Source organism: Dromiciops gliroides, chromosome 3 (assembly GCF_019393635.1).
Source record: "Dromiciops gliroides isolate mDroGli1 chromosome 3, mDroGli1.pri, whole genome shotgun sequence".
Lineage (NCBI taxonomy): Eukaryota > Metazoa > Chordata > Mammalia > Microbiotheria > Microbiotheriidae > Dromiciops > Dromiciops gliroides.
Genome location: NC_057863.1, coordinates 599352662 through 599380430, shown reverse-complemented (window position 1 = coordinate 599380430; position 27769 = coordinate 599352662). Strand labels below are relative to the sequence as shown.

At 38.8% G+C, this 27769-nt stretch overlaps 1 protein-coding gene across 4 annotated transcripts in view; it reads right to left on the bottom strand.

Moving 5' to 3' along the window:
* Positions 1 to 1428: 1428 nt before the first annotated feature.
* The window catches only part of YBX1 (Y-box binding protein 1), a 29758-nt gene continuing 3417 nt past the window's right edge, over positions 1429 to 27769 (bottom strand). Inside the window, exons 3-8 of one of the 4 annotated variants that reach the window (XM_043991894.1) lie at positions 17116 to 17149; positions 13855 to 13944; positions 13225 to 13527; positions 12524 to 12606; positions 2550 to 2815; positions 1429 to 1789 (exon numbers count right to left, since the gene is read on the bottom strand). In XM_043991894.1, the coding sequence (XP_043847829.1) occupies positions 2581 to 2815; positions 12524 to 12606; positions 13225 to 13527; positions 13855 to 13944; positions 17116 to 17149 (745 nt within the window). In that variant the 3' untranslated portion in view covers positions 1429 to 1789; positions 2550 to 2580. Of the gene's footprint in view, positions 1795 to 2549; positions 2816 to 12523; positions 12607 to 13224; positions 13528 to 13854; positions 13945 to 17115; positions 17150 to 27769 lie in introns of all 4 variants that reach the window. The other 3 variants (XM_043991895.1, XM_043991893.1, XM_043991896.1) reach the window with 3 other exon arrangements.

Below are 27769 nucleotides of genomic sequence, written 5' to 3'. Positions count from 1 at the left end.
TCCCTTTGTCCTGGGCCACTCACCCTCAGATGGCCTCCCTAAATCACAGCACCTAAAACTTCTGATGTAAGAAGAAATTATCTCCTCTCAGCACACCTTATTTCTATAAATTCATTAAGTTTTCTTTGACCACCACATAGACTATGTGGCTATTTCTGGTCTGCTTTTGTCACCCACAAGTCATACACAATGACACTGTTTTAGGGTAGGGGCTAAAGGGGAGGCCATGAAGGCTTGAGAGCCAACTCATTTTGTGATTTTTAGAATTAAGCTCATTTCAATGTTACTTAAAATACTGCCAAAGCTGCCAGCAGTCATCAGATGAAACTCCATCTTATTGTTCTCCACTGTATAAATATCAGGATGAGGAGCCAGACACAATGTAGGAAAACATTTAACTACCAAGGTTAGAGGCAGGTAGGTGATGCAACCTAGATAGAATATTGGAGATCTCTCTCAAACTGTTGCTGAAGCTCCTGAATTTATAATTAAATCCTAACTGGTCTCCCCCCACCAACACACACATTAGATTTTAATCATCACACTGGGCAAATCACTTAATGTTTGCCTCAGTTGCCTCATCTAACAAAATGAGAAGGAAATGGCAAACCGCTCCAGTATCTTTGCTAAAAAACAAAAACCCTAAAGGGAATCATGAAGTGTTAGATGCAATTGAAAGACTGAACAAAAAGAATGTGGACACTAATACCCAGATCAATCAAAAATAACTAAGCTCTCTCTCTCTGTACTGTTTACCAGGATTTGAAGCCTTTTGGAACCCTGGGGTAATTAAAAAAAACTGGGGGCAGCTAGGTGGCATAGTGGATAGAGCACCGGCCCTGGATTCAGGAGGACCTGGGTTCAAATCCGGCTTCAGACCCTTGACACTTACTAGCTGTGTGACCCTGGGCAAGTCAGTTAACCCCAACTGCCTCGCAAAAAAACAAAACAAAAAAAACCAACTGATTCCCCCCACTTCTATTTGAAAAAATATGATTCCTTATATACAATCTTTCTTTGACCAGTCATTTCTTAATATCATCAATAGATTTCATGTCTGTGGATCAATTATCATTATTCCAGGAGGAAAAAAAAAGCCAAGACTGAAAAGAGTGGCTGAATCAATTCCTAACTTTGTGTCAGGGAGACCCTCCCCGTTCACCTCACACACTTTCAGTGTGTCTGGTCAAAGACACAGACCCTTCTCAATGTTTTTAAATGCATAAAAGAGAATTACAAAGAAAAGCAATTATTCTGAAATACAGTTATCAAAACATTTTAAAAGTTTCACCAGTTTAAGAACTCCTACTCATGAACAATGGCCCAAAGGATCCTGTGATACCCCCTATATCTGCAACACAACTTGAAGCCACACATAACTGGACAACTGCATCAACATCATTAGAAGCTAGAGACATGCACAGAAAATTATTTAAAGACCTTTATTAACAGGTGCTTGCAGTTTGTGGATTTTTGAAAAAATCAGGTGTACTTTTATACAAATTAAAAATGAGGTTCTTAAAAATCTCAACTTGACCAGATATGAAACAATTTAAAAACCTTTAAAGGTGTATTGAGAAAACCAGGCTTTTTAAAAAACATGTTTGTCATTCCCAAAAAGAGACTTCTTTAGGTAAAAATAATAAAAACCCCATGCTGCATAGATAATGCAGAGAGTTCTAGTTATCTGGTCAACAGCAAAAAGCAAGCACTTAGGTCTTCCGTTCCAAATCTTTTGTTCATTTCTTATTATTGCTGGAATTTCATATTCTTTCTTCTTGTATGATGACTAAACTAGAAAAAAAGAAACAAATGTCAGATTAGTAGGTCTCTAAAAACAACACATTGATCGTCTTGTCTATCCTTCATCCTAGCCCAATCTTATTTAAGACTGTATTATATCTAAATACCCCCAATTCCTTTCTCCAAAATGTTGTCCCTGCTAGAGAGAAATCTTTTCAGAGTGGCCTCAGAGGATAAGTTCATGGCAAAAATGGAGGCCAGGCTACCTACGCATCATGCTAGGCTATCTTTCTCACCAAACCAAATGCCCCATTTTCCCCTTTATATGTAGGGTAGAGAATGAAGCAGCAAAAATACCCTTTAGAATGCTGGTGTAAAGGTATATTAACCATTTGACCAACAGTATAACTGAATTAATGGTGTGTAAGGTACTTCAAGGAACCACACTGTTTTAACCTTTTCTTCAAAGTCATGTCCAAATGAGTAGCTGGGTCTCCCATTAGCACACACAAAAATAAAAAGAATGAAATTACTAAGTTTCAGTATCTCAGTCTCACAAATAGAACAGCAAACGCTCCATAGGTTGATTTCTCAACGACTGGGCTGGTAAGCCAACGTGGGCTTTTGCCCACCAACCAATACCTTGTATATGCTTTTCTTAAATTTTTAGGCAATTCATACAAATTCCTTAAAATTAAAATCTAATATGCATAGGAGACTACCTGACCAGACCTCAAAATGGAGCCACTCAATTTGCAAAGCTGCTCTTCCCTATACTCGGTTTCCAGAAGCACCCAAACAATTACCCGGATGATGGTAGAGATGGTAAGCCGGCATTTACTCAGCCCCGCCCTGCTCAGCCTCGGGAGCGGACGTATTCTCAGCTGGTGGTTCGGCTGCTTTTGTCTCTTTGCCATCTTGTGGTTTAGGGTTCTCTGGGCGTCTGCGTCGGTAATTGAAGTTACGGCGGTACCGACGTTGAGGTGGCTGCTGACCCTGGGTCTCATCTCCTTGGTTCTCTTTGTCTTCTTCGTTACCTTCCTCTCTAGGCTGTCTTTGACGAGGAGGGCCCCTAAAATCAAGTTAGTAATACTCGGAAGGATGCAAACAATTTTTTTTCAAACCATCCTAAAGTGAGTCAAGTATAACAGAAAGCTATGTCCTTGAGGAAAGTTGATAAATCCAGTATTTTAGGTTCAATTTTTTTGTCATTTTGTATACCCAACTGAACTTAACTGATTTCATTTTTCTACTATCTTCTGCTAATTTCTCAATGAGACTAAACACTTTCACATTATGCCTACCACATTTTTTAAAAGGAAAAAAAAAACAAACCCTTTTCCCAACTGTGACTTTTGTAGAACTGCTCTAGCCATCGAAAATGTCCTAGCCTTCAATTTCAGAGGGAGGAAAGGGGGAAGGGAGGGAAGAAACCAGTTTTAATCTGAGAGATTAGAGCAGTTGCATTTGACCTGACCTAGATTAATTCTACTACAACAGAGGTGGTATGGAAAAAACACAGATGAACACTGCTGTCAGACCTAGAGAAATTACAACCCTACTAAATTTCACCTTCTAAAAACATCTCTAGCTACACCACACAGGATGCTGAACTTAACTTGACAGTCACACAATATGCTGGAAGAAGAGGGAAGAGGAAGGTGAGTCAAGCATAGTTTTCTTTGGGACTGTACATAAGGCAGAAACCATGAAGACAGAGGAAAGTAAAAAACTAGGAAAAACACTATTAAAACGTAGTAATCCTGGGTTCAATCAACTCCTTAACAATCACCAAAAAATTTCATCCAGTACCATTTTCCACTCAGAGTTACCACCACACTTACCCCCATCCCCATCCATATTAAATCTGATCCTTGAGTTCAGAAACTTTTACGCCACTTTTCTACAACACATTTTCCCTGCAGCAGGAGGGGGAGATGTACAAATCCAATATATATCTAGCCACATTCCAGTTTTGAAGGCCCCAACTGTCTCCAATATGAATTTCATTAATATAGGATAGGAATGGTAGGCTGGGGGGGGGGGATGAACAGAAGAATTAAGCAGGGAAAGTAAAATGCTCAAGAAGTTTATGAACTCTAGAATAGAACCACAAAATTATAACATCTATTCAAACACCCAAAGAATTTAGTTAGTACCATGTACTCAACAGAAAGAACCCTTTCACATTCTTCCAAATCCCTAAATTCTCTAATCCCTCTCATCAAATTCAACTTCATTCATGTTTCACCTGACCTCTTGATTTTTTAAAACCTTTTCTGAGTATCAGCTTCATTCCTCTACCAATCCACATCATTTAGTTTCTTCATATTTCAGGCCTCAGTATCATATCAGGGCTTACTGGATATAGTTAACAGCAATGGATAATCTGTTCTTCATATTATTGATGGCACTTGTCACTGTCATAAAAGTCCCAGGCAATGTTCTCTTTTCTCTTCCTCTCCTGGTCACCAATGATTTTACAGAGGCATCACTCATACTGCCTCATGTGCCATGATGACTCCCAGTACATATCCATGGACCTCACACGGGCCATTCTACAAAACACAGCATAACTAGCCTATCTTGTAGCAACTATATACCACTACAACAATTTATCAAAGGCATTTTCTATCTCACTCTTTGGCTTTCCATAGGCTAAGGCAATAGCAAGCTTGCTTTCTGCATGTATTTGCCCATATCTCCATATTTATGTTCCTAAACCAATATATCCTTTCTCCCAATATCAACTTCTTCTGACTTTTCCTTCTTCCTTACCTCATAATCCTTTAAGAATCATTATAATTTATAGCTCAGAAGTCCCTCATATCTCTAACCCTTATAAGCCCTCATTACTAACAGCTGAGTCTTTGGGTCTTTAACACCTTTCATTCCACTACCAATTCATCTTTCATCCTGTTACTTGAATAATCTTTAACATGTGAATATGGTCATGTTACTCTTCTGAGCAAAAATCTGTCTACTGAACGATGGCCCTAACAATCTGGTTCCCTACCTTTTCCAAGTATATTTCATTTCATCTGCCAAACTCCAAACTCTAACCAAAATGGACTCTGCTCATCTGTTTTATGATTTTATTGCTTCTCTTCACCTTAACTCAAATGCCATCTTCTCCAAGATCTTGCATCACATTCCATTTTCCAATTCTCTAAAAACACCTTATTGCAAAATCCTTTACAAATTAAGTCCCTCTGAACTTACCTTGATAATGAGCTTCTCGAAACACATCGCTAGAGGTGCATGAATTAATGCCCTCTCATCATATAATAACACATACCAGTTACCTGCCAGTGTCCTCTCCTATACCAAATTCCATGTCTTCCCAATATCCCTGCAGAGTAAACACTGAATGTATTTACTAAAGACAATAACTTAACTTGGTGCATCCTTATCCTGTGTCAAGAGACAGCCACTGCAATACATGAAGAAAGATCTGGCTTTGAGATAGTCAAACTTGCTTCAAATTTGCTTCAGTTTTTATCCAAAGGGTCTGAAGAACAATGATTCTTCCAAGTAACAAATGGTAATGAAAATATTTTCAGAAGTATCTTATTAAAAGGCTACACTGGCAAGCATATTTCACAAAATACATAACCAGCTCTTAGTGGGGAAGACAAAAGTGAAGAAGGCATATAGGACGTCTGGAGACCCATGTAAGACAAGAGGCACCTTTCGGTATATCCTAAGTCTATTGCGTATTCCTCTCTTATAGGCAAAGACAGTTACACTAATGTCTACAATTTCAAAGCCAAAACAGTTTGCCAAAATTCACCCAAGTCTGTGAACAGCATACTAAATATGAAAGATCCAGGGTTGTTATTCAATATCAAATCAAGCTATTATCTAAATAATTCATAGGAAAGTATAGCATCATTACACTGTAGAGCTATAAATTCACCTAACACAACTTCTTCATTTTACGGAGGAGAAAACAGGTTTAGAATTTAAATGACTCGCAGCAATATGACTAATGACACTGAAACAAGAACAGGTATCTCCAACTCCCAGGTAAGAGCTCGTTTTCCTGCTTCTCTCAAGTTTCTGAAGCCAAACTTCAAGTTGACTCTGACGTCCTTTAGTGATACTGTAACTTTTGCCCCCAAATGGTGAGGAATAAAAATAGAAAGGAATACACTCATTTGAGTTTATATCATTGCGAGTATTCAAGTATAAGTGAGATAACCACAGATTCAGCCATGAAGCAATACATGAGACATAAAAGCTTTCAACAAAGTCTTCTGTTAGTTTTAAGGTTTTAGGATTGTCTCGTGACCAAAAGATACCCTTGCTACAAGAAATACCCTATACATCTCAAATAGATCTTGTCAGCATTTCACCAAGGAGAAATACTCAAACTATAGTCATATTAAGAGTGGGACATAAAGAATATAATTTCCCGTTTCGATTATTATTCAAGTATATACAAGATATGAGATATTATTTCATCTGTCTACAGAATGTTACCTTTTCGTAAAAGTAGATCTGATCACATCACCCCCTTATTCAGTCTATTTCAGTGACTTCCTATTGCTTCTAGAATAAAATATAAGCTTCTTTCTCTGGTTTTTAAAGCCCTTCACATCTGGGCCCCTTCCCACACTATGATCTAGCCAAGGTGGCCTCCTCTAATTTCTCACATGTAACACCCTCACAGCTCCATACCTGTGCCTTGGCCACACCACATGCTTGGCATTCAACCTAACTTCCCTTTACTTCAAAGAATCCCTTACTTCCTCCAAGACAAAGACTTAGCTAAAGTCTACTTTCTACATGAACTTCCTGCTAGTTTTCTCCCTGCCTCGTTACCTTGTATTTATTCTCTATATATTTATATTGTATTCTTGCATAGTATACTTGTATACTTATATAGATATAAATCCAAGTCTCCCAGAGAGAAATACAAGTTCTCTTAGAGCAAATTGGGTTTTTTTTTGGTCTTTGTATCTCTTCAGTGTCTACTTAGAAGGCATTTAGTAAATGCTTGTTGATTAAATCAGTGCTCTAAACAACACATTAGATTTAACCTTAACAGAGAAGTCTGAAGTAATTTAAAAAAATATAGCCTGTAGTAATGGTACTTTAAAAAGTATAGCTTAGGGGCAGCTAGGTGGCACAGTGGATAGAGCACCAGCCCTGAATTCAGGAGGACCCGAGTTCAAATCCGGCCTCAGATAACTTAACACTTACTAGCTGTGTGACCCTGGGCACGCCAAGTCACTTAACCCCAATTACCTCACCCCCCCCCCCAAAGTATAGCTTAATCATGAGAAAAAAGACTGACCAATAGGAACAGCAAGTAATGGGAAGGAAAGGTAAGGCAAGTTCAGATGACAGGGGAACTTAAAGGTCAAGATGGGGAAAACGGACTGAAGTTGAGTTTCTAGATTCTGACTACACAGCAAACCTTAATCTGCTTGTTGATAGGAAACACTGTAACTTGACAGTGTTTATAAACATGCCTTTTCCCTGAAACTTCAAATGAAAAGTTGAGTATGTAGCAAAATTCCTCCCTAACATTAACTCTTGAATCTTCAGATGACCCAGAAGAACTTCTGTTATTGATGTTATCTGAAAAGCAGGCTTAATCACAGTATGATCCTGAGATAGTCACACACACAGACCATCATGCTAAAGGATGAAACTTTTCAGGATAGGAAACATTTCCCCATTTCCCTTCACCACTTTGAATAAAAGAGCAAGAGGGAGCAAGGAAAATAAAATACTTATTTTTCCCCAATGATACTCCCAACACTCAGGACACCCTAATGCTATAAATCCCAGAATGAGGTGCTTTCCACAGAGCAAGAAGATGTGTCCTATATCTAACACGAGCAGTTTTTATAGAGAATCCAGGATCCATCTTCAAGTCTGAGCCTCTTGGCCCCTCCCATATTAAATATAACTTGCTGCTTCAGGGGCTCATCTACATAGTATAGATATTCACATTTTTCCTTACCTTAATGAATGGCTCATAAAGAATGATTCATCTGATCAAGCCAGGAAGGATTTGACAATCACCATGGAGTCTGGGACTTCAACTTCAGAAAGCCTATCCCTTACCTTCCCCAAGGCTTCTGAGGAGCTACCTTAGACACCAAAAAGATGTTAGCTTTCCTGTGTACATCTCAGCTTTCCACTGTAGTCCTAACTGCAAAAACCATCAGGGAACAGCTGTGACAGGGAATCTTTTTCATACATCTGCTGGGACTTAGAGGTAATTTCTCTGAGAAAAGTCAGTATGGAGCAATTTCTGTGCCATCTGGGATCACACCTGGGCTAGGGAAACAAGGAGATACCCACTTAGAATTAATTTGGGTGCCTGTTGCGAATGTCAGCAAGGGGAAACTGCCTCACTTAGTGGTTGTAGTTCTATATCCAAGGGTAATGGGGAAAAAAAAGTACAAAGGCTGTCACAGTCATTCAGGGCCCTCCACATCTAGGTAAATAAAGTTAATTCCTTCACAGGTACTTCAGTAAGAAGATCAACACAGTATTAGTTAAGTACTGACTTCTTCTCATTCTCTCAGGGCTTAAGTTCTGAATGAAAATACAGCAGATGTGGGGCAGCTAGGTGGCACAGTGAATAAAGCACCAGCCTGGATTCAGGAGGACCTGAGTTCATATGTGGCCTCAGCCACTGGACACTTACTAGCCTAGCTGTGTGACCCCAGCAAGTCACTTAACCCTCAATGCCCCACAAAAAATTTTAAAAACAAAGAGACCATGGTAGGTTTAACTCCCAAAAAGTATGGTCTGTGTTGAGAGACATTATTTCCAGTAGGCAGCACAGTGGATAGAGTGCTGAGCCTGGAGTCAGCAAGACCTGAGTTCAAATGCAGCCTCTCAGGCACTTACTAGCTGTATGATTCTGGGTTTAAGTCACTTGGCTGCTCTCTGCCTCAGTTTTCTCAACTGTAAAATGGGGGAAACAGCACATACCTCACAGGGACTTCTTGTGAGAATTAAAAGAGATATTTACAAAGTGCTTGGCACAGTGTCTAGCACTAAGAATATACTACATAAATGCTTATTTCCTTTCCCTCTCCCGTTCTGTTGAGGAAAAACTCATAAATAAAGGATAGTATGGAACTAGATAAAGACCATAGACTCAAGTATTCCAAAGGATTAAAAAAAAAGACTAAAAGGGTTAATTAACATCATGACAATGACTTGATGTGTGGTCAATATCCATAATTGGAGATATATACAAAAAACAAACCCAAACTTTAATCATTGCTGCCCCTCAATTTTGCTGTCAAGTAGCAAACTGAAGGGGTTAATTTCATCTTTTCGCTCTGAATTTTCCTGGGAAAAAGCAGTGATTACCATTTAGAGCTAAGCTTAAAAGGCTCCTTAAAAGGTCATCTAGATTCAGAGCCTTCATTTTACAGATGAGGAAAAATGAGGCCTAGAGGCTGTGTTCTACACAAGCTATTACAAGTAGGGGTAAACCCAGGACTAAGCCTAGTATTTTTAACTCCAACCCAGTGCACTTTCCACTGCACCATGCTGAGGAAAGGCCAGAATGCCAAAGAGGAAAACAAAACAAAGGGCTTATTTAAATAATCCATACAATGATTACATGGATCAAAGGATACATTTCTTTCAAACTGCTATAGAATGACAGAAAAAAGTTAAAATGATTAGAACTTATCTATCCAAGGGGGAAAACAAAAAAAGTCAAGTTGAGATAAAATGCCTGGTTTTGTTTTATTTAGTATTTTAAAAAGAATTCCCAATACAGGAACTTTCTCTACCAATGCAGATTAGTAACACTTTTGGCACAATCAAGTTTTTGATATAACAGGGTTGCTAGGGACCCTGAGAATTTAAGGATGTATCAGGGTGACATGTTACCCTTTAGCTCCAGATGAAAATCCTATCTCCTATGTTTATTCATTCTTGTGCCTTCCCTGTTACTTTTTTAAACCAATTTATCTTATATTTAGCTTCTTTGTATAGTTATTGGCACACTGTCTCCCAAATAGATTTTAAGCTCCTCAAGAGCAGGGACTTTTTAAAACCTTTCTTTGTATCAACCAGTCTTAAGCACAGTGCCCGTCACATAAAAGTTTTACTGACAGAACATGCCAAGAAAAGAACTTGATGCCAGGTCAAACTAACTACAGGGCTACCTACCTCTCAAAGGTTATCTTCTTGAATATAACCTGGTTACCCCAGGACAGAATGAGGCAGAGTGACATATCCAGGGACTTGTCAGATGGGGTACTGGCGGTGTAACTCAAACATGAAATTAAGAGTGGGCTGTGGTGACTGAGATTCATTATTTCTCAATGTATCATGGACCCTCTATCTATGTATGCCTAGCTCTAGAAAACAGTTATATACAAACTTATTTGGACTTTAACACATTTCTCAGTACTTCAGAGGAAGACAGCAAACATAATAAAGATGTTTATGGCAGAGAATTTTTAGGATTGTTTTGTTTTTTGGGGGGTGGGAGGAGCAGTAAGAGGGTGTGGTGCAGGAAAAGAGAGAGAATGGGGATGGGACGGACCTGTGATTTCATCAGTGAAAGGAGTTTCAGGTGAAGAAATTCCCTTACCACTGCTGATTGGCATCAACCAGTCATAGGTGGAACCTAGAGCCAGATCTCCCAGGCTCTGTGGGTAGCTCTCTATCCACCCACTCTGCTACTCCACTTCTACGATTAAATGACTAACATTCAATAAGCCCTAATACAGCGATAGAAAATATATACTAATTAATGCCTCACTTCCCCAACATCAAAGAACAAGCTGTTCTATACAAGCGAATTATCGAGAGCTCAAATTTTTCTGGATTACCAATTCAGACTCATCCATTAGGAAGCTCTGCTATTGGATATAGTACAATACAATGTTGCCTTCAGGAGTGAGGTTTGCTCCCATAATAAATGGCCCTAGACAGTTACTTTTTTTTCTCTCTCTCTTTTTTTTTTTGGGGGGGGGAGAGAAGGTTCTTCCCTTGCTGACAAGATATACTACACAATTAAATGTCCCTGCCTTTAGCAGGGTCCCTATGTCCACCAATGTTGTTTGGGAAAGCAGATCATCCAGCTTCTAAACAGTTATGTCTTGAGACATCTATTCCATTTATCAGGTCTTTTTGCTTACCTCTGGGGCCAATGACTACATATATTTTGGATTATTTGAGCTTAGGTATTGCCATTTCGGGTGGATGAAGGACTCATGGAAAACCCAAATAAACCACTTTAATAAGTATTAAACAGTTATGTTTAAACTATCAAAGCCTTTAGGTTTCACCAACCCAAAACCAAGCTCCATAACAAAAAAAACAGTCAAGAGGAGAAGTGCTGACTGAACTTCAGGGCTGATATGTTAATGAAAGGTCATCCCCAGGGGAGGCCTTTGCTATTTGATAATTCATTCCAACATCATTGTAGGATTTGTGAAAGCAGAATTTTCTACATACTGTAAGTCACCGGCTATGTGCAAAGGGGTATATAAACCGCAATTCCTACTTGGTTATCTAAAAGCTTAGAAGCTGACACAAAGGAGGATTCTAGTGGTTACACCAGCTAGATATACTACAGTCACAGTGAAAATTTAATCCCAATGCTACCTAAATTGCACAGTGCAATACAGGACTTACCTTTTCAGAAAAAAGCCCATCTGTACCTGCAAACATTGCACGGACACAATATTCGGGGGTCCCCTGCTATTAAGGAACCATCACCTCCACTGATTCAAGCAGTCTACCTCTAGCCTATGCAATTCAGCTCAACACACATTAAGGGTCTGCTATGTGCAAGATGCCTAAGATTCAAAGGTGAAGATTGATTCAAAGTTTCTTGGAAATAGAGTCTAAGGGAATGAAGAATAAATGCTTATTTATTTAGAGTGGAAAACTTTGGGGAACCCCAAGAAAAGGCTTGGATAATACATAGCAAAAATGTAGAAAATAGAAGAACCTTCCCTTTCTCCTATACATGGTCATCTAAAAAAACCCTACATGGAAGGGGGTATGTAGAGAATTAGTTACTTGAGGTGATCCTTAAAAGCCACAAGTGGTCTACAACTACATTTTGAGAACAGTATCCCATAGAGAGAAAACAGAACAGCAACATATACTGAAATGAGCTAGTTTGTAACCTAGTGTCAATCACTTAGGGTGATACCTCATTCCTGAGCTGAATCCACTAGTCTTCCCTGCTAACACTACTTTATCACCTCCAAATTCCTACTGAGAAGGAACATTAATAGCTAGCTATACCAAGAGTTCTAAAAATGTTAAGCAGCATCAGACATGCCTTTCCCTAAGAACATAAGCTCCTAGTGGGTTTTATGTGCACATGTACCTCCCTCTCCCCCAAATGCACATGCCACTCCAATCTCCCTATTGAGCCTTCATATTAAGACACAGTTCATAGAATGTCTACTATCACTATAAAAATCATTATCAGCCCTACATTTTAATTTGCCACGTGAACTGTTATAAATATTTAACTAGTATAAAAGGAGGCATAAAGTATGGCCTACTTCAGACATAACTGACTGAGAAAGTAATCACACCTGTTCATTGACTGATATAAGCCAAAGGGCAAAAGAAATTTTTATGTCAACTTTTACTTTGCTATCTGATCAAAGGAAATGTGTTAACACTGAACTAACCAAAAAGAAGGATTAATTTTCCCCTGAACAATTTTAGAAAAGGCTTTATACAGAAAATGCTGTGTGACCTGACATATGCTTGGGGCAGCATTTTAATACAGAAGACATAGCAATACAGAGCATACCTGCGGAATCGTGGTCTATAACCCCGATACATATTCTGTCTCACTGGTCTACCTTGTTCTCCTGCACCCTGGTTGTCAGCACCCTAAAAAACAAAAACAATGCACATCAAATCTACTAAAACCAGATCATTCCAAAGAGTAGAAAGTATAAAGCAAATCACCTGGTACCTTAGTTCACTTAATAAAACGTTTAATTTTAAGTTTGGACCTTTAAAGTCAGTAGGTAATATTTACACAGCACTTTAAGTTTTCTAGTGTTTTATATATACTATCGTATTTGATCTTTAAATTACCCTAGGAGGTAGGTGCTATTATCATCCCCACTTTATAAAAGAGGAAACTAAGACAGAAGTTAAGTGACTTACCCAGGGTCACATTACTATTTGAAGTGGGATGTGAAATCAGGTCTTCTTGGTACCAAGTCTACCACTCTATTCACTCTCACTAACTTTTAATACAGTTTAAGTAACAGATGTACTAATTATGTTAAGAACTGGAACTGGTCCTATTTTCTAAGAATTTAACTTCCTTCTAGGAAAATTATTATACATTCATTTTACGGAAAGGCTGTTTTTAAAGAAAAAAATTAACCTCAAAGGCAGGCATAAGAATCCTCAAAACTTTTGTCTCAGAGAAAGAGAAATCTGTACACGACGTCAATTCTGTGACCTCCATAGTTAATGTCTTTCCCATAACATTACCTCCATTACTTCTCCCTGCACAGGAGGGTTGGAATACTGTGGTCGACGCCCATAGGGTCTCCGCATGTAGTAAGGTGGGAACCGCCGTCTGCGGTAGGGACGGCGTTGTTGGGGCTGGCCTTCTGGAGCACTCTCAGATCCCTCGTTCTTTTCCCCACTCTCACTATTCTGGTAATTCTGCTGGTAGTTCCGTGGAGGACCCCTACGACGTGGATAACGTCTGTAATGGTTACGGTCGGCTGCATATTTACTGCCTTGCACTGGAACGCCACCAGGACCTGTAACATTAGCTGCCTCCGCACCCTACAAAAGCCATTACAAGTTGATAGTGACACTCAAAGGAAATCAGACATAATTGTTTTCACAAAATTCACAGTTAAAAAACAAAAACAACAAAAAAAAAGGTTTGCTGTGGCCAGGGGGTGCATACACACACCACGTGACTGAAATGTATCAGTTCATCACGGCTCTGAAGAGATTGCACACTAACTGCAGCCAGCACACAATAGGGAAGCTATAAAGCTTGATGAACCTGTATTTGTGGTCATCTGACCCATCTACATTAGAGTCACCATCAAAACTCATTATTTCTGGACTGAAGTCAAACCTTTACACAGAAAACATCCTCACCTTTTCTCCTTCAACAACATCAAACTCCACAGTCTCTCCATCTCCTACACTGCGAAGGTACTTCCTGGGGTTATTCTTCTTTATGGCAGTCTAGTAATATCACATTCCAAAATTAGATTAACAGGGGTGAATAATTTGCTTTTTCATTTAAAATGTACCAGAGTTAATTATTATGTTGAATATACTTGGATATACATTTGACCTAAAGACGAATTGAAATGAAACCAGAAGTTCATTAAATTTAGGAAGGTAGGGACCACAAAAAGACCTCTATCCACAAACTATACTTAGATGCTATAATCTTACACGTGTTTTACCCCTAATTTACCCAGTGTTACCACTATTTTTTAAAAACCAGACTTGTGATTTCATTGTGTAGTGAGTTCCTGGTAAGGAACGTCTACCAATTAAGGTAGTGACCTCTTTGAATTAGTCTTAGAGAGTAGGCTGGGGCACTGAGGGGTTAAGTGACTTGCCAAAGGTCACACAGCACACAAGTGTCAAGAGGTAGGACTTGAACCCAGAGTTTCCTGACTCCAAGGCCAGTTCTCTATCTGCTATGCCATGCTGCCTCTCAGCCTTCCTACTAATTTATATAAAAAAATAGCTGTAGTGTTCAAAAGAGACATATGTACTCTTGTGTTTGCTTCCTACAAATCAACTTTGGTTAAACAATGTTTGTAAAGAAAATGAAGTTATTCCTTGTTTTCCCATGTCTGTCCTCAACAGTGGAAGCTAGCCCCCTCAGGGCTGGTTTAGATGACAGGCAAGTCTGGTTTATCCACTTATAAAATGACCAAGTCTCAATACAGTCCTTGGCTTTTCCCACCAAGCCAACACAAATGCCAGTTGAAACCTCTCTCTTCCTGTGTTTCTGGGGGCACTGCAGAGAATGTTCTTGATATAGCTGGCATTAGCAAATTATTCCTCTCATTATTTAATATTATCAGGCAACTTGGTTATTTCCTTCCCTGAAATTCACTAGAATGTTTTCTGTTGGCTATCATAATCAGTTAACATGCAACTGAAACCTACTCTAAGAAGCATTCCCAACACCTCATTCCAGAGTAACCTAAGGACTGTGAATGAGGATTCTATTTCTGAGCTCCAAAACTTAGGTAAGTAAGCACTAAGGACCCAGGCCATGGTAAAGAAGAGAAGAAAACCAATATATGTCTCCCATGAAGTGAGTGGTTTGTCTCTATCACGATACATAAAATAAACATTTTAGTTGCCTTTAAACAGGGTTGGCTTTGCAAGAAGGATAACTATCAAGGTGTTAGGTCACTTGGGCCTAACAGCTATCTAGAACCTTAAAAAGCCAAAGTTTCTATGTTCATCTTGTACTTCCATCCCCTATCTCTACTAAAACCTAGGATCCAAAAAAGAATTGAGCCAATACTTAAAGGCTGAAACAGTCATTCAAAACTACAGGGGGGAGAGGGTACCAAAAACACCAGCCATCTGGATCATTAGAACTGAGTATTATGACAGTAAAATGAAATCAAGAGCTCAGTCTGTCATCTAAACCATCCCTTGAGCTTTTTACCCTTCATATACAGCCAACTCTATATTACCTGAAGATATGGGGGATTAATAATCATATGGATAACATATCCCACAAATAAACCAAGCCCTTATTTTGGTCAACAGTCTCAGCCTCTTCAATTTTTTCACCAAAGCTGCTGACAAGTAGCAAAACAAACCAGTTTTTACTACTGCCTTTCCATAATGTGCGTATTATTATAAAAAGGCTAACTACTGGTGAAATAAGGACTATAGCTGGGAGGGAGAGCGAGGAAATCAGATAACCAAGAGTAGGCTGTAGTCAAATAAGACTGCTTACAAGTCTATAAAACAAGATTTTGTTCTAAAATGAGTCAAACCCTCAGTTTTTACAGTCAACTTGACTGTGGCTATGGATAGGAGCAATAATATGGATTAAAAGCTATTGACATTTGGTTTTGGAATATGTTTTTGTACTTACATTTGGTCATGGGCACACCTGGTGCTTTGAGAATTCATATCCTATCATTCTGTGAAAATACTTCTGGAGGTGTTGGAAATTGACCCTACCTCCCCCATCCTGTCCCCTTCCTCCTCAATTCTATACTAAATATACAGATCCCTATTCTTATTACTACAAAGCAGCAAGCTAAACAAAAGTGTCTATTCTCCCTTTCTAAACTCACTAGCCTTTATGGATCACACATTCCCTGGGGTTGGGAAGGAGAAGAGAGATAAATTATTAAGTGTTTTGGTTTTTGCTAGGTTGTAGGCTATAAACACAAGAATAAGATCAAACAATTTAAGCAGAGTAGGTGATATAAAGATCAACGATAAAGACTGTTGGGCTCTAAGCTGCAAAATCCAGAGTAATTCCAATGCCTGTCAGTGTGTGCACATGCAAAACACAAATCTAGTCTTTCAAGGCTTATTTATACATGTGGCTGTAGCCCTCAGGAAAAGCCTTAGGAAGCCTCAAGTCCAACAGCAAACTACAACTACAGCATTATGCTTTAGTTTGAGATGCTTGCTCTACTCCAAAGCTATTTCTAAAAACATCTTTCTAAAAATGTTAACTGGAATAAAAGTTCAGCAAACTACCATCTACCTTGGACACAATTTTTCTTTCTTAAAAGACTACCTAATCTGAAAGTTATTAAACTATTATCCAGTTCACCATTCCTTTTCCACTTTACTTACCTTCAGGTGATAAAAATTTCTTAATTTTCTAACTCATAAACTCAACACTTACATAGCCTCCTATGCATGAACTCTTCAGAAAGCTTTAAAAAAGGTTGTTGCTGTAACTATTTCAATACTAACAAGTTCTTAAGACAATTTGTCTATCAATTAAATCATCCATTTTAAAGTGAACTGAATCTAAGGTTTCAAACACTAAAAAGCACACTTGACTGGAATATTTGCCCTATTTCTTCCAAGTCCCCATCTTCAGTTTACACTAGAATATATCTCTTACCACAGAGATTGTTCTAATGGTATTTTGAATGAAAAATGAATGAATGAGGAAGCATTATTAAGCATTACTATGTGCCAAGCACTGTGCTAAGCGCTGGGGGTACAAATACAAAAGCAAAGACAAAGCATGCTTCAAAATACCCATGTATTTATACCAAATACATTACTATAACTTCAGAAAACAAGGAAGCAGGAGTCAGTTTGGAGGTTATTTACCAATCCAGGATTTCAGGTTATAGCACTTCAGTCAGAAGTGTAGATGTGGGCACAATCACTCACCTGGTGTACAAATACATCTTCCTTGGTGTCATTCCTGTAAGACAAAATCAAGTTGGAGGAGTCAGAAATGCGTCATGAGGAGGAAAGCTGGGTTTTGGAGCCACTTGCAACTTATTTCCATGGAAAAGTAACCCCCCCCCCCATTCCATGCTTAGGAGGCTCAGCTTTAAAAAGGGCCAGGACTCATCAGTTAAAAGTCCAGGGAATACAGGAGAGCTCAAACATGCTTGAGCCAGGTCCTCTGAAAAACTCCAGCCTTGTTAAAGAAAGATAGTAAAACGCACTAGGAAGGACTTATGAGTCTGCATTGTGGGAGATGCTCCATTTACGTACCCAGCCAATTTTCTTCATCATGTATGCCTGGCTTTCCCCCTTGATTTCTATCTTTCCTTGACCAAGCCACCCAAAAATACCAACACAGGCAAAATAAATGTATAGTTTTGACTAAAACAAAAAACAACCCAAACCTCACCTGCTTGCTTGAAAATTAAGTTAAAATAATATGAAAAAGGGGCAGCTAGGTGGCACAGTGGATAAGACCTGAGTTCAAACCCAGCCTCCGACACTTACTAGCTATGTGACCCTGGGCAAGTCACTTAACTCCCATTGCCCTCAAAAAAAAAAAAAAAAAGTAATATGAAAGAGGGCAGCTAGGTGGTACAGCGGATGAAACACCGGCCCTGGATTCAGGAGGACCTGAGTTCAAATCCAGCCTCAGACACTTGATACTAGCTAGCTGTGTGATCCCTGGGCAAATCACTTAACCCTCACTGCCAAGGAAGGACAGAAGGAAAAATGGCTGTCACAAAGGTTAAAAATTAGATTAACAAGTAATCACTGACTTTTTAAAGTGGAAGGTGATTATAGAATGAGGAACCATGGCCTACAGAGATCAGGACTGGCTGAGGCAGCTCTGAAAAATTAGTTCCAAGGTATGTCCCATCAGTTCAATCCTTGAAAGAATGAAAACATTATGCACTATACCAAAGTGAGACAGTCTGACCTCTAGAAGATTACTTCTGGCATGTGGGAACTACACATATGAGGAAGTAGCATTTGGATTAATTGGAGATACAAATGATGGACTTGAATCTCATCACCTTTGCTGAAGCAGTCAACTGAAGTGTAGATAATGGTTGCCTATCCTGAATTACAAATATAAAATTAAAAATTCCTCCTATTAAAGCATCTTTACAACATGTATAGAAAATAGGAATTATCCCAATTTTATGGATAAGGACAGAGGAGCATAAACTAAAAAGTAACAGAAGTGGAGTAGAAGAATTCTCTTGATTTCCAACTCACTGTTCTTTCCAATGCCACTGCGCCTTTTCAATACACACATACTACTTAAATTGTTCCAAAACTGATGCCAAAAGCTATGTCAAGTTGGATGACCACTCAGGTCAGGCATGTTGAATGAACTCCCAGTAAGGAATATAGCTGTGCCTTCTCCAAGTTAAGAAACTTGCCCCAGGGTTATACAGCTGCCTCTCTCTCTCTCTCTCTCTCTCTCTCTCTCTCTCTCTCTCTCTCTATATATATATATATATGCATGTTTGGGGAGGGGGTTGGAAGAGAAGAGAAGGATTGAGGAATGGAATTTGAATACAGATCTTTTATCTACTACCATCACCCTACCTTATGTTGATGTGTCAATTCTTTTGGGGATACAAACTGAACTCTGTTGCTGAGATCCTTTCCCTAACACTTTTTTTTTCTTTACTTTTTTTTTGGGGGGGGGGGAGAATGAGGTTTAAGTGACTTGCCCAGGGTCACACAGCTAGTAAATGTCAAGTGTCTGATCTCGGATTTGAACTCAGGTCCTCCTGAATTCAAGGCCAGTGCTTTATCCACTGTGCCACCTAGCTGCCCCCTCCCTAACACTCTTGAACACTGAAGTAGCATGGCTGGACCAAAGGCAGGAGAAGACCTAAAATCAGCCCAGCTCTGCTACTAATCTGCTGTGAATCTGGCCATGTTACTTTAATTCTGTACTTTAACTTCCTCATTCACAAAATGAGGGTTTTATAGTAGGCCAGAAAATACCACATTTCAAAGTGTGTAACCAATGGTGGCACAGTGGACAGAGCACTGGGTATGCAATCAGGGAAATTAATTTTCATGAAATCAAATCTGGTCTCAGACACTAGCTGAGCAAGTCACTTAGCCTCAGTTTCCTCATCTGGAAAATGAGTTGTAGAAGGAAATGGCAAACCACTTAAGGATCTTTGTCAACAAAACACCAAACGGGGGTCATAAAAGAGTCAGATACACTGAAAAGCAACTGAACCACCAATAACTAAGATCAGGAACACTGCTTTGAACTTTCGTGGAATTTTAAAATTTCCCTACAGGACTTTAAACTGAGCTAAGAGTTTGGTACACAAACTTTTCAGTCAATATCTGTCTAACTAGCAGGTACTTAACTGGGGATAGTCTAATGGAATTAGGAATTTGTTTGCAAAGGCAGAAATGAAAATAGAAACACATTCAATATAATGAGTGACAGGTGGTGCTTAAGTAATGGTGAGCCAAGTAAGGTAAGGAACAGTGCTGAGATGGGGCATCTGGGGATGAAGATGTGGGGAAGTTGTCTGGCCATAATTTTGCATAACCTATGAGGCACCATCCCCAGAAAATAGAAAGTCCACAGTAAAGTTGATGGTACAATCTAGCCACAGAACAAAATCTGTATATTTCCAAAGACCAAATTAGGAGTAAGTTAAAAGTTATAGAGAAGGCAAAATTTGGCTAAGTATAATGAAGAATATCCTAAAAACTGAGCCTTCCTCAAAATGGAATAGAATGCCTTGTAAGATAGTAAACTTCTCATTACTAGAAGCATCTAAGATTCAACAAGCATCATCTATCAATGGATACTGTCAAAGAGATCCTTGCATTGCTCTTTTTTTGGGGGGCAGAGCAATGAGGGTTAAGTGACTTGCCCAGGGTCACGAAGCTAATGTCAAGTGTCTGAGGCAGGATTTGAACTCAGGTCCTCCTGAATCCAGGGCCAGTGCTTAAGCAGACTCATTATTAAGCGTAGTTGTTTTCAGCTACTTGGAAGCAACAGGAAGACTTTTAATGTCCTATTAGTTACTATGTACATGCAGAAGATTATCAATTACTCCAGTCATCTCATTCAAGATCTCCTCTATCCCCACAAACACCATCCTAGTCCAGTATCTTCATACCTTCCCTATGGATTTTGATTATAAGTTTTCTAATTTGACCAATTTGTACTAAGGGTCTATTCTATTCCTAAACATTGCCTTCTGAACTAATCTCCTTTGATCTCATCATTCCTCTATTCAAAAAACTTTCAATGAATGTTTCCCCACCAGGGAGTAAAACTAGTCTTTTATTCAAAGCCCCTCCTCCACTGCTTGGCCCCAGACTACTATTCCATTTCTTCTATTTCATTAACCAATTGCCAACTTTCTAGGTTCAAGCAAACCTATCTATTCATGACACTCTCAATAAGGCATCCTGCCCCCTCTTGACCTCAGCAGCAAACTAAGGTGTTTAGGGAATCTTTACCACCACAGAATGCTCCACTTCAAAACCTCCTTACTATGAAGGTCAAGCACAAAACCTGTGATTGCATCAGCTGGGTGATCAGCTTTTCAGCACTGACAGAACTTTCTTATGCCACTCATTTTGTAACAATATTCATGTACACTCCTCATTACATTCCTCATACTATATTGGTTGGATAACAAAGGAAAACTTGTTTGCAATTTAAGCTTACATATGACACATAAATTAGTACATATGGGAGTTGGTTATATGCTTAATGTACAGAAAAGGATACAAACTTTTCATTAACCATAATTCTAAAATGTAAATGGCTTTTAAAAGCCAAAATCCAACTAAAGGAGGCTGGGGGAATTTCATGTCAGTAGGGGTCTTTGAGAACAGGCAGATGACCACCTATTTGGATGCCAAAATCCAACTTTAACTACACAATCTCTATAAATCCTCGTTTATTGTTAAAAAACAATTTTTTTTAAGTGCGAGGGGAGAGGTGGGTTATGCAAAGGGGGAATGGTGCAAGCACTTTGCCACTCACATTTTATAGTAATTGTTCATTTCTTAGTCTCCTAAAGATTTAACAAACATTAACACACTTTAATAGACATCCTATTTATCAAGATTTATAACTTCTTTCCTATAAATCATCAGTTAAATCAGAACTGCTTAAACAGACTACCCTTGATTCCAACTAACTAGCATAGAAATATTTTAATATACCTACATACATTTCAAAAACATCTCATCTGGACTATATTTTTCTCACCAATGCAATGGTACAGAAGAGTTCCAGGGAACTCATGATAGAAGAGGATCTCCAAATCCAAGGAAAAAAAAACAAAACAAAACACTGTGGAGTATAGATGCTGAATGAACCATACTATTTCTTTTGTTTTTGGTGCTGTTGTTTTTTCTATTTTGAGTTTTTTCATCACTGCTCTGATTTTTCTCTTATAACATGACTAATGCAGAAATAGGATTAATGTTATTGTGTGTGCATGTGTGTGTATGTATATGTGTATATATATATATATATATATATATATATCCTATATCAGATTACCTGCTGTCTAGGGGAGGGGGGAGGGAGGGAGAAAAATCTGAAATTGGAAAGCCTGTATAAACAAAAGTTGAGAACTATCTTTACATGTAACGGGAAAAAAATAAAATACTTTATTAATTTAAAAAAAACCCTCATCTAGATTATTTCATTTTTAGAGGCTTCAAATATTTAATGTTCTTTTTTTAAATCACTAAATTTCATTGTGATAAAGATACTTCCCAAAGTACATTCCCTCAAAACAAAGCAAAACTGCCTAAAAGAATGTTGAAAGAGCACATCAACATAAATACACTTTTATGTCACCAATTTTTACAACAGTCTCCTAACCTTTACTATTTGTAAATCAAATTTTAATAAATCAAGACTCGGGCCACCATTATTCCACATAATTTCATACCATCCTCCACACATCATTGTGTACCTAGGGTGACATCTAAATGATTTCTAAATGAACATTTTATGTTTGAGGACAAAGGTGCAGAGCCAGATGAGAGCAACTTGCCCAAGTACCTGAAATGGACTGAAAAGGTTATATTGTGGTTTCCTTTGCACTATCTCTGTTGACTGCTATTCAAACTTTTCAAGTCACAAGATTTGTAGATGAAAATTCTTTGTGCAGCCTTGACACTTAAGCCATCAGTAGCAGGAGAAGTTGTCACCACAGTGTCTGATCTACAATCTGTCAAAAACGCAGCTTTCTGGGGCAGCTAAGTGGAGCAGTGGATAGAGCACCGGCCCTGGATTCAGGAGGACCTGAGTTCAAATCCGGCCTCAGACACTTAACACTTACTAGCTGTGTGACCCTGGGCAAGTCGCTTAACCCCAATTGCCTCACTTAAAAAAAAAAAAAAAACGCAGCTTTTGCAATGTCTTCCATCTACTAAAAGGCAGGTTGGGAGAGATTCCAGACCCAAAAACCTACTGTCCAAGGTGTTCTTGTCAAAGGTCACAAAACTAGCAAGTGTAGCCCTCAAATTCAGTGCCCCTTCTGTAGTACTACAAAATAATAAAACTAATAAATGGCAGAACTGTGACAAGAACAAAGGCAGGCCTCCAGATCTTTAGTAAGAGAAAATTTTTCCACTGTGCTTTGCCTTCTCTCAATGATTGTTCACTGTCCCCATCTTTACCTGTCAACAATCTAGTTTGGTGTTTAAAATCTCAAGAGTTAAAAGGAAAAAAAAAAAACCCAGAAACTTCCACATTCCTTTCTAACTACTCTCCCCTTTGGCTCATTTGGTCTCCTCCTGTTCTTAAGATACATTCTTCCCATTCACTGAAAAACATACTTTGTAGGTTTCTTACAGGATGATTGAGATTGTTATCGTTAGGATTATCCTGCTCATTTTAAGAACACTAAATGGTACTAGACCAGATGCTTTTATATTGTTTGCGGGTTTACTTCTCATTTCTTATTCATATTTCAACATCTCAGGACTTGTGTGTTAATCAATAATCCATATATATGGTATGCTTTCATCTTACTGTTTTTCTCATTGCCCCCAACCATTGCTAGGTAGGATGAGCACAGGACATGGTGGCATGTATGGAAGTCACTTCTTCATAATCCAAGCTCTGAGAAGTGTAGTAATCTATCACCTTCACACATTTATTCATCAAAGGCCCAAGTAGGTAATTAATAACCACCTTTGGCAAGTGGGAAACTAAGTAAGAACAACATTTAAAAATAAATTTTAAGGAAAAGAAAAAAGACTGGAGTTTAACCCTTTCAAAGAGCATAGGCATAACAGCTAGCTAGTCTAGTGATCTAAGCATGTAGATTCAAGGTACAATCACGCAACCTTTTTAGATACTGTGCAGCACTAACTCTGTCAATATCCAGGCCTTGTGAAACAGATAATGGCACCTGAATTGTTACACAAGCACAAAGACAATCTGGCCACACACAATAAACTTAACAAACTGAAGTGTTTCGGGGAGCTAGGTGGTGCAGTGGATAGAGCACTGGTCCTGGAGTCAAGACCCGAGTTCAAATCCAGCCCCAGACACTTGACACTAGCTTTGTGACCCTGGGCAAGTTACTTAACCCCTACTGCCCCAAAGGGGGAAAAAAAAATCCAAAACAAAGAAACTGAAGTGTTTCTGAAATTCTACCTCCATGAAACCACAGACTGATCAGAAAAATGTCTGCTCAGGCTGAACCAACTGCTAGGATTAATTTCCTGATCTCTATACTCTTGCACAAATGCAAGTAGTGACTTAAAAAATACTCTAAGAATGTTTATGGAAAGAAACCATATTAATGTTTCTAATGAATGTCCTACTTTCACAATATTGCCATGAGGAACACCATACCACAATCCATCCATCTCGGTTCATTAACAATCCTGAGATTAATTTGATTTTTTCATTATAAAAATTGAGATCTAGTCTGTCTGGGATATAATTTCCTTCCCTGACAAGATTTGGTCTCAGTAAACACGTTTAAGCCCAGCAAGAAAGCCAACTAGACAGCACAGCAGGTACAGTACTGGGCTTGGAGGAAGAACCCAGTTAAAATTTAACTTCAGACACTTACTAGCTTTGTGACCCTGGGCAGGTTACTTAACTTCTGGGGTGGAGGGTGTGTTTCAGGGAGGACTAGCACTTTTGATGTGAGAAGCTTGCTGAACCTTTTTCGGGCTGCTCATCCACCTCTGGTGTCCACCTGATTCATCTAACTCTCACCTGTGGCTCCAAGAAGCAGTAGCATGTTCAGCAGCCACAACACAGTAAACCATCTTGACAGACAGGCTAAACCAGGTTGAGGGTGACCCACAGGCCTCAAATCCACTGGTCAGTTAGAGGCATATCTACCCCAAGCATGTTAAGATTTTTCCTGGCAGAATGGGCAGATGAGAACAATTTGTTCCAATGGTCATGAAGGCAACTGAAGCAGGTACTAAGGAGTGCTTCAAGTTTAGTCAGACATCAAAAATGCATTCCAAGGGGCAGCTAGGTGGTGCAGTGGATAAAGCACTGGCCCTGGATTCAGGAGGACCTGAGTTCAAAGCCAGCCTCGGACACTTGACACTTACCCCCATGCCCTGCAAAAAAAACAAAACAAAACATTCCAGGCCATCACCAGTTTTGTCCTGCCACTGGACTTTGATGACTTTGGAAGAGTGAGGCTGATGGCTTTGTACAATTTCTGCCTCATCCAATCCAAAACATCATCTGTGATATCATTGATCCTCTTAAAAAACAAAACACCCTAACCTGTTGGCCTCAATTTCATCTGTAAAACAGGGATAATGATGCCAACTATCTTGCAGGGGTCTGAGGATCAAGTGAGATGATTAAGTACTTAGCATAATGCATGGCACATACTAAGTGCTGTGTTTTACCTATTTTTCTTTTTCCTCGCCTTGCCTTCCTTTCAAACAGGGCTCAGAAACCTCATTTCTTCTTTCTGCTCTAGCCATGTGGCAAACTCTACAGTAGTGCCTCCCAACCAACAATGGCTAACTGCCAGATTCACACAAATGATGGGTGGTTTATTCAGCAGTAGCAACGATAGGGAGCCAAGAGAGAGAAGTGGGGTCAACTTGGAATATTTTGCAGGGGATGCTAAGACTAAAAGTACTCCTATAACTCGAGGGGTATATACTTAACTGCACATGGGAGGAACCTTTTGAAAGAGCCATGTTCATTTTCACAGGGCTTTTGTAGAATCAAATCAAATAATGTGAAAATGTTTTGTAAAATAAAGCACTCTGACTCCTCACATTTACAGAAGAAATTTACAAGTGAGGAAACTGAAGCTCTTACCATTACACCCAAAATTTTCTCCAAGGATACCAGGTCAGCTAGAGAACATGTAGTTCATAGGAAAAGACAGTGACAGTGATTCTGTTCCCTGCCACACCAATACATCCCCAGGAAAAAATAAAATAACCTGACCCACAGATTACGGGTCTCTCAGTGAGTCCATGCTTATGCTTAGTTGAAGCATGTCCAAGAGATGTCAAACACCAATTAAGTCATGTCCAAATTGGTGTTGTCCTCTAACAATCTCTGAATCTACTACAGACATTGATATGGTCATTTTGTCATCATTCATAGTCACACAGCTAGTGAATGGAGATAGGATTTCAATACAGGTTTGACTCAAATCCAGGGTATCTTCTATTATGCCACATTGCCTCTGAGTCACAAGTTTATTATTACTAAGAAAATGTAAAGTTAAGAGCTTACTACTTGAAAGCTCTAAGCTCTCACACCCTGGATTACTTGGCAACTTTTAGTTAATAAAAAGTGTTATGAATATTTTGTACCATAACAAAATGTAATTCCAACTGAGAAAGGTGCTACAGATCATGAATCCTATTAGTTCACACTGCCAGTTCAGGGGCTGAAGCAATGGACTTGGAATCAGGGTACTTACCAGTTGTGTGACAATGGATGAGTCACTTTGCCTCTGATCCTGTTTCATTTATTTTATTCCCAAAGTTGGGAGACTCAAATAAGATATATATGTAAAGTTCTTGACAAACTTTATTCATCATCACTGTTACTATCACCTGGGCTGAGTTTTATTGAGCAAATCAATTCTTTGTAAAGTGTTTTTTATTATTGGTTGTATTCAAAAGGTTCATTTTTCTTACCCCATTAAGAGCAAGGGTGGGCCTTTTCATCTTTGTAGTCTCAGTGTATTTGGTATACTTTTGGTGCTTACAACATTAAGCATCAACTTGATAAGCATTTTGCTTATTATCAATAGTCCTAAGGATCATGACTATCATGGAGAAAAAGAATCCCCTCATTCTAAAGAGCTGAAATGACTTCGTATACAGATTAGAAACGAAAATTATACTGGAATCCAGAACTCAACTACTAGCTCAGTGTTTTCAATAAGTGTCATTTTAATGGCCTTAATAAAGATTTAAAAGGTACTTTATTCACAAGCCTACAAGATAGGCTATATAAGTAATAGTTACAGTTGAAAAGCTTGAGCCTCAGGGATATTAAACTTCCCTCTAGTCACAAAGATAGTAAGTGTCAGAGTCAGAATTTGATCTTTGTGAGTCTCCCTGAGTACAGATTCATTGTTTTTTCCACCAAGCCATTGTCTCTCTTAGTATAAATGAACTTGTGAAACTCAGTACTATTTAATTTCTAAAAACAAAAGCTACAAACCATAATTTGGATTGACTTTACAAATTAAGAGCTTGATTACAGTAGCCTCCCCCTCCCACCCCCCCACCCCCAAAAAGGGGAAAAGACTAAAAAAAAAAAAAGAAGGCATTAGTAGCAAAGGTCCAACTAATCCAAATAAAAGGATCAAGGTAACAGTTTATATTTGGCTTTCTAATGCAACAAAATAATTTCCTCCTTTTGCATCCATCTAGTCTGGAGCCTGTTTGGGTAGTGGAATAAAAGATAACTGAGTTAGAATTCAATTGCAGGCTCGAGAAAAGTAGTTTTTAAATTGGTCTTATTTGTTTATAATTATTAAATAAAGGCTTATTTCAGGCAAGTTAAGTGCCATAGGTTTGGAGTTTGAGAGGCAATTGGTGTTAAGTGACTTGCCCAAGGGTCACACAACTAAGTGTGAGACTAGATTTGAACTTGGGTCTTCCTGACTCCGGGGTTGGTGTTCTATCCACTTCACTGACTATGGCATAGGTTTTTTGTTTCTTTTTTTTTTTTAAACTCCATGGAAGAAGTTAAAAGGACAAAAAGAACCCTGACACCACCCTCTTCCCCCCAAAACCTCTGGGATTGGAATAAGTGCAAAGAATGCTCTAATTGTTTTAGTCATCAAGTAGCTGTGGGAAAGATAAGGAAAAAAAACCCAAACATGTAAAGATAAGCCAGGGGCCATCACTGGCACATTTTGAGGAACCCTGTTCCCAACAATGGAATAAAGCACCAGAGACATTAGATCCTGCAACCACTGATAAATGTGTAACCATTGATAAGTGGTGCATCTATCTAGCAAAAAGCTTCAAGAGGGTATGGAAGGAATATGATCAGGGCAAAACAGGAAGATACTAATATCCCCAGGAAAGATTCAGAAGAAGCCCCTAAAACATACATCTCAAAAGTTTT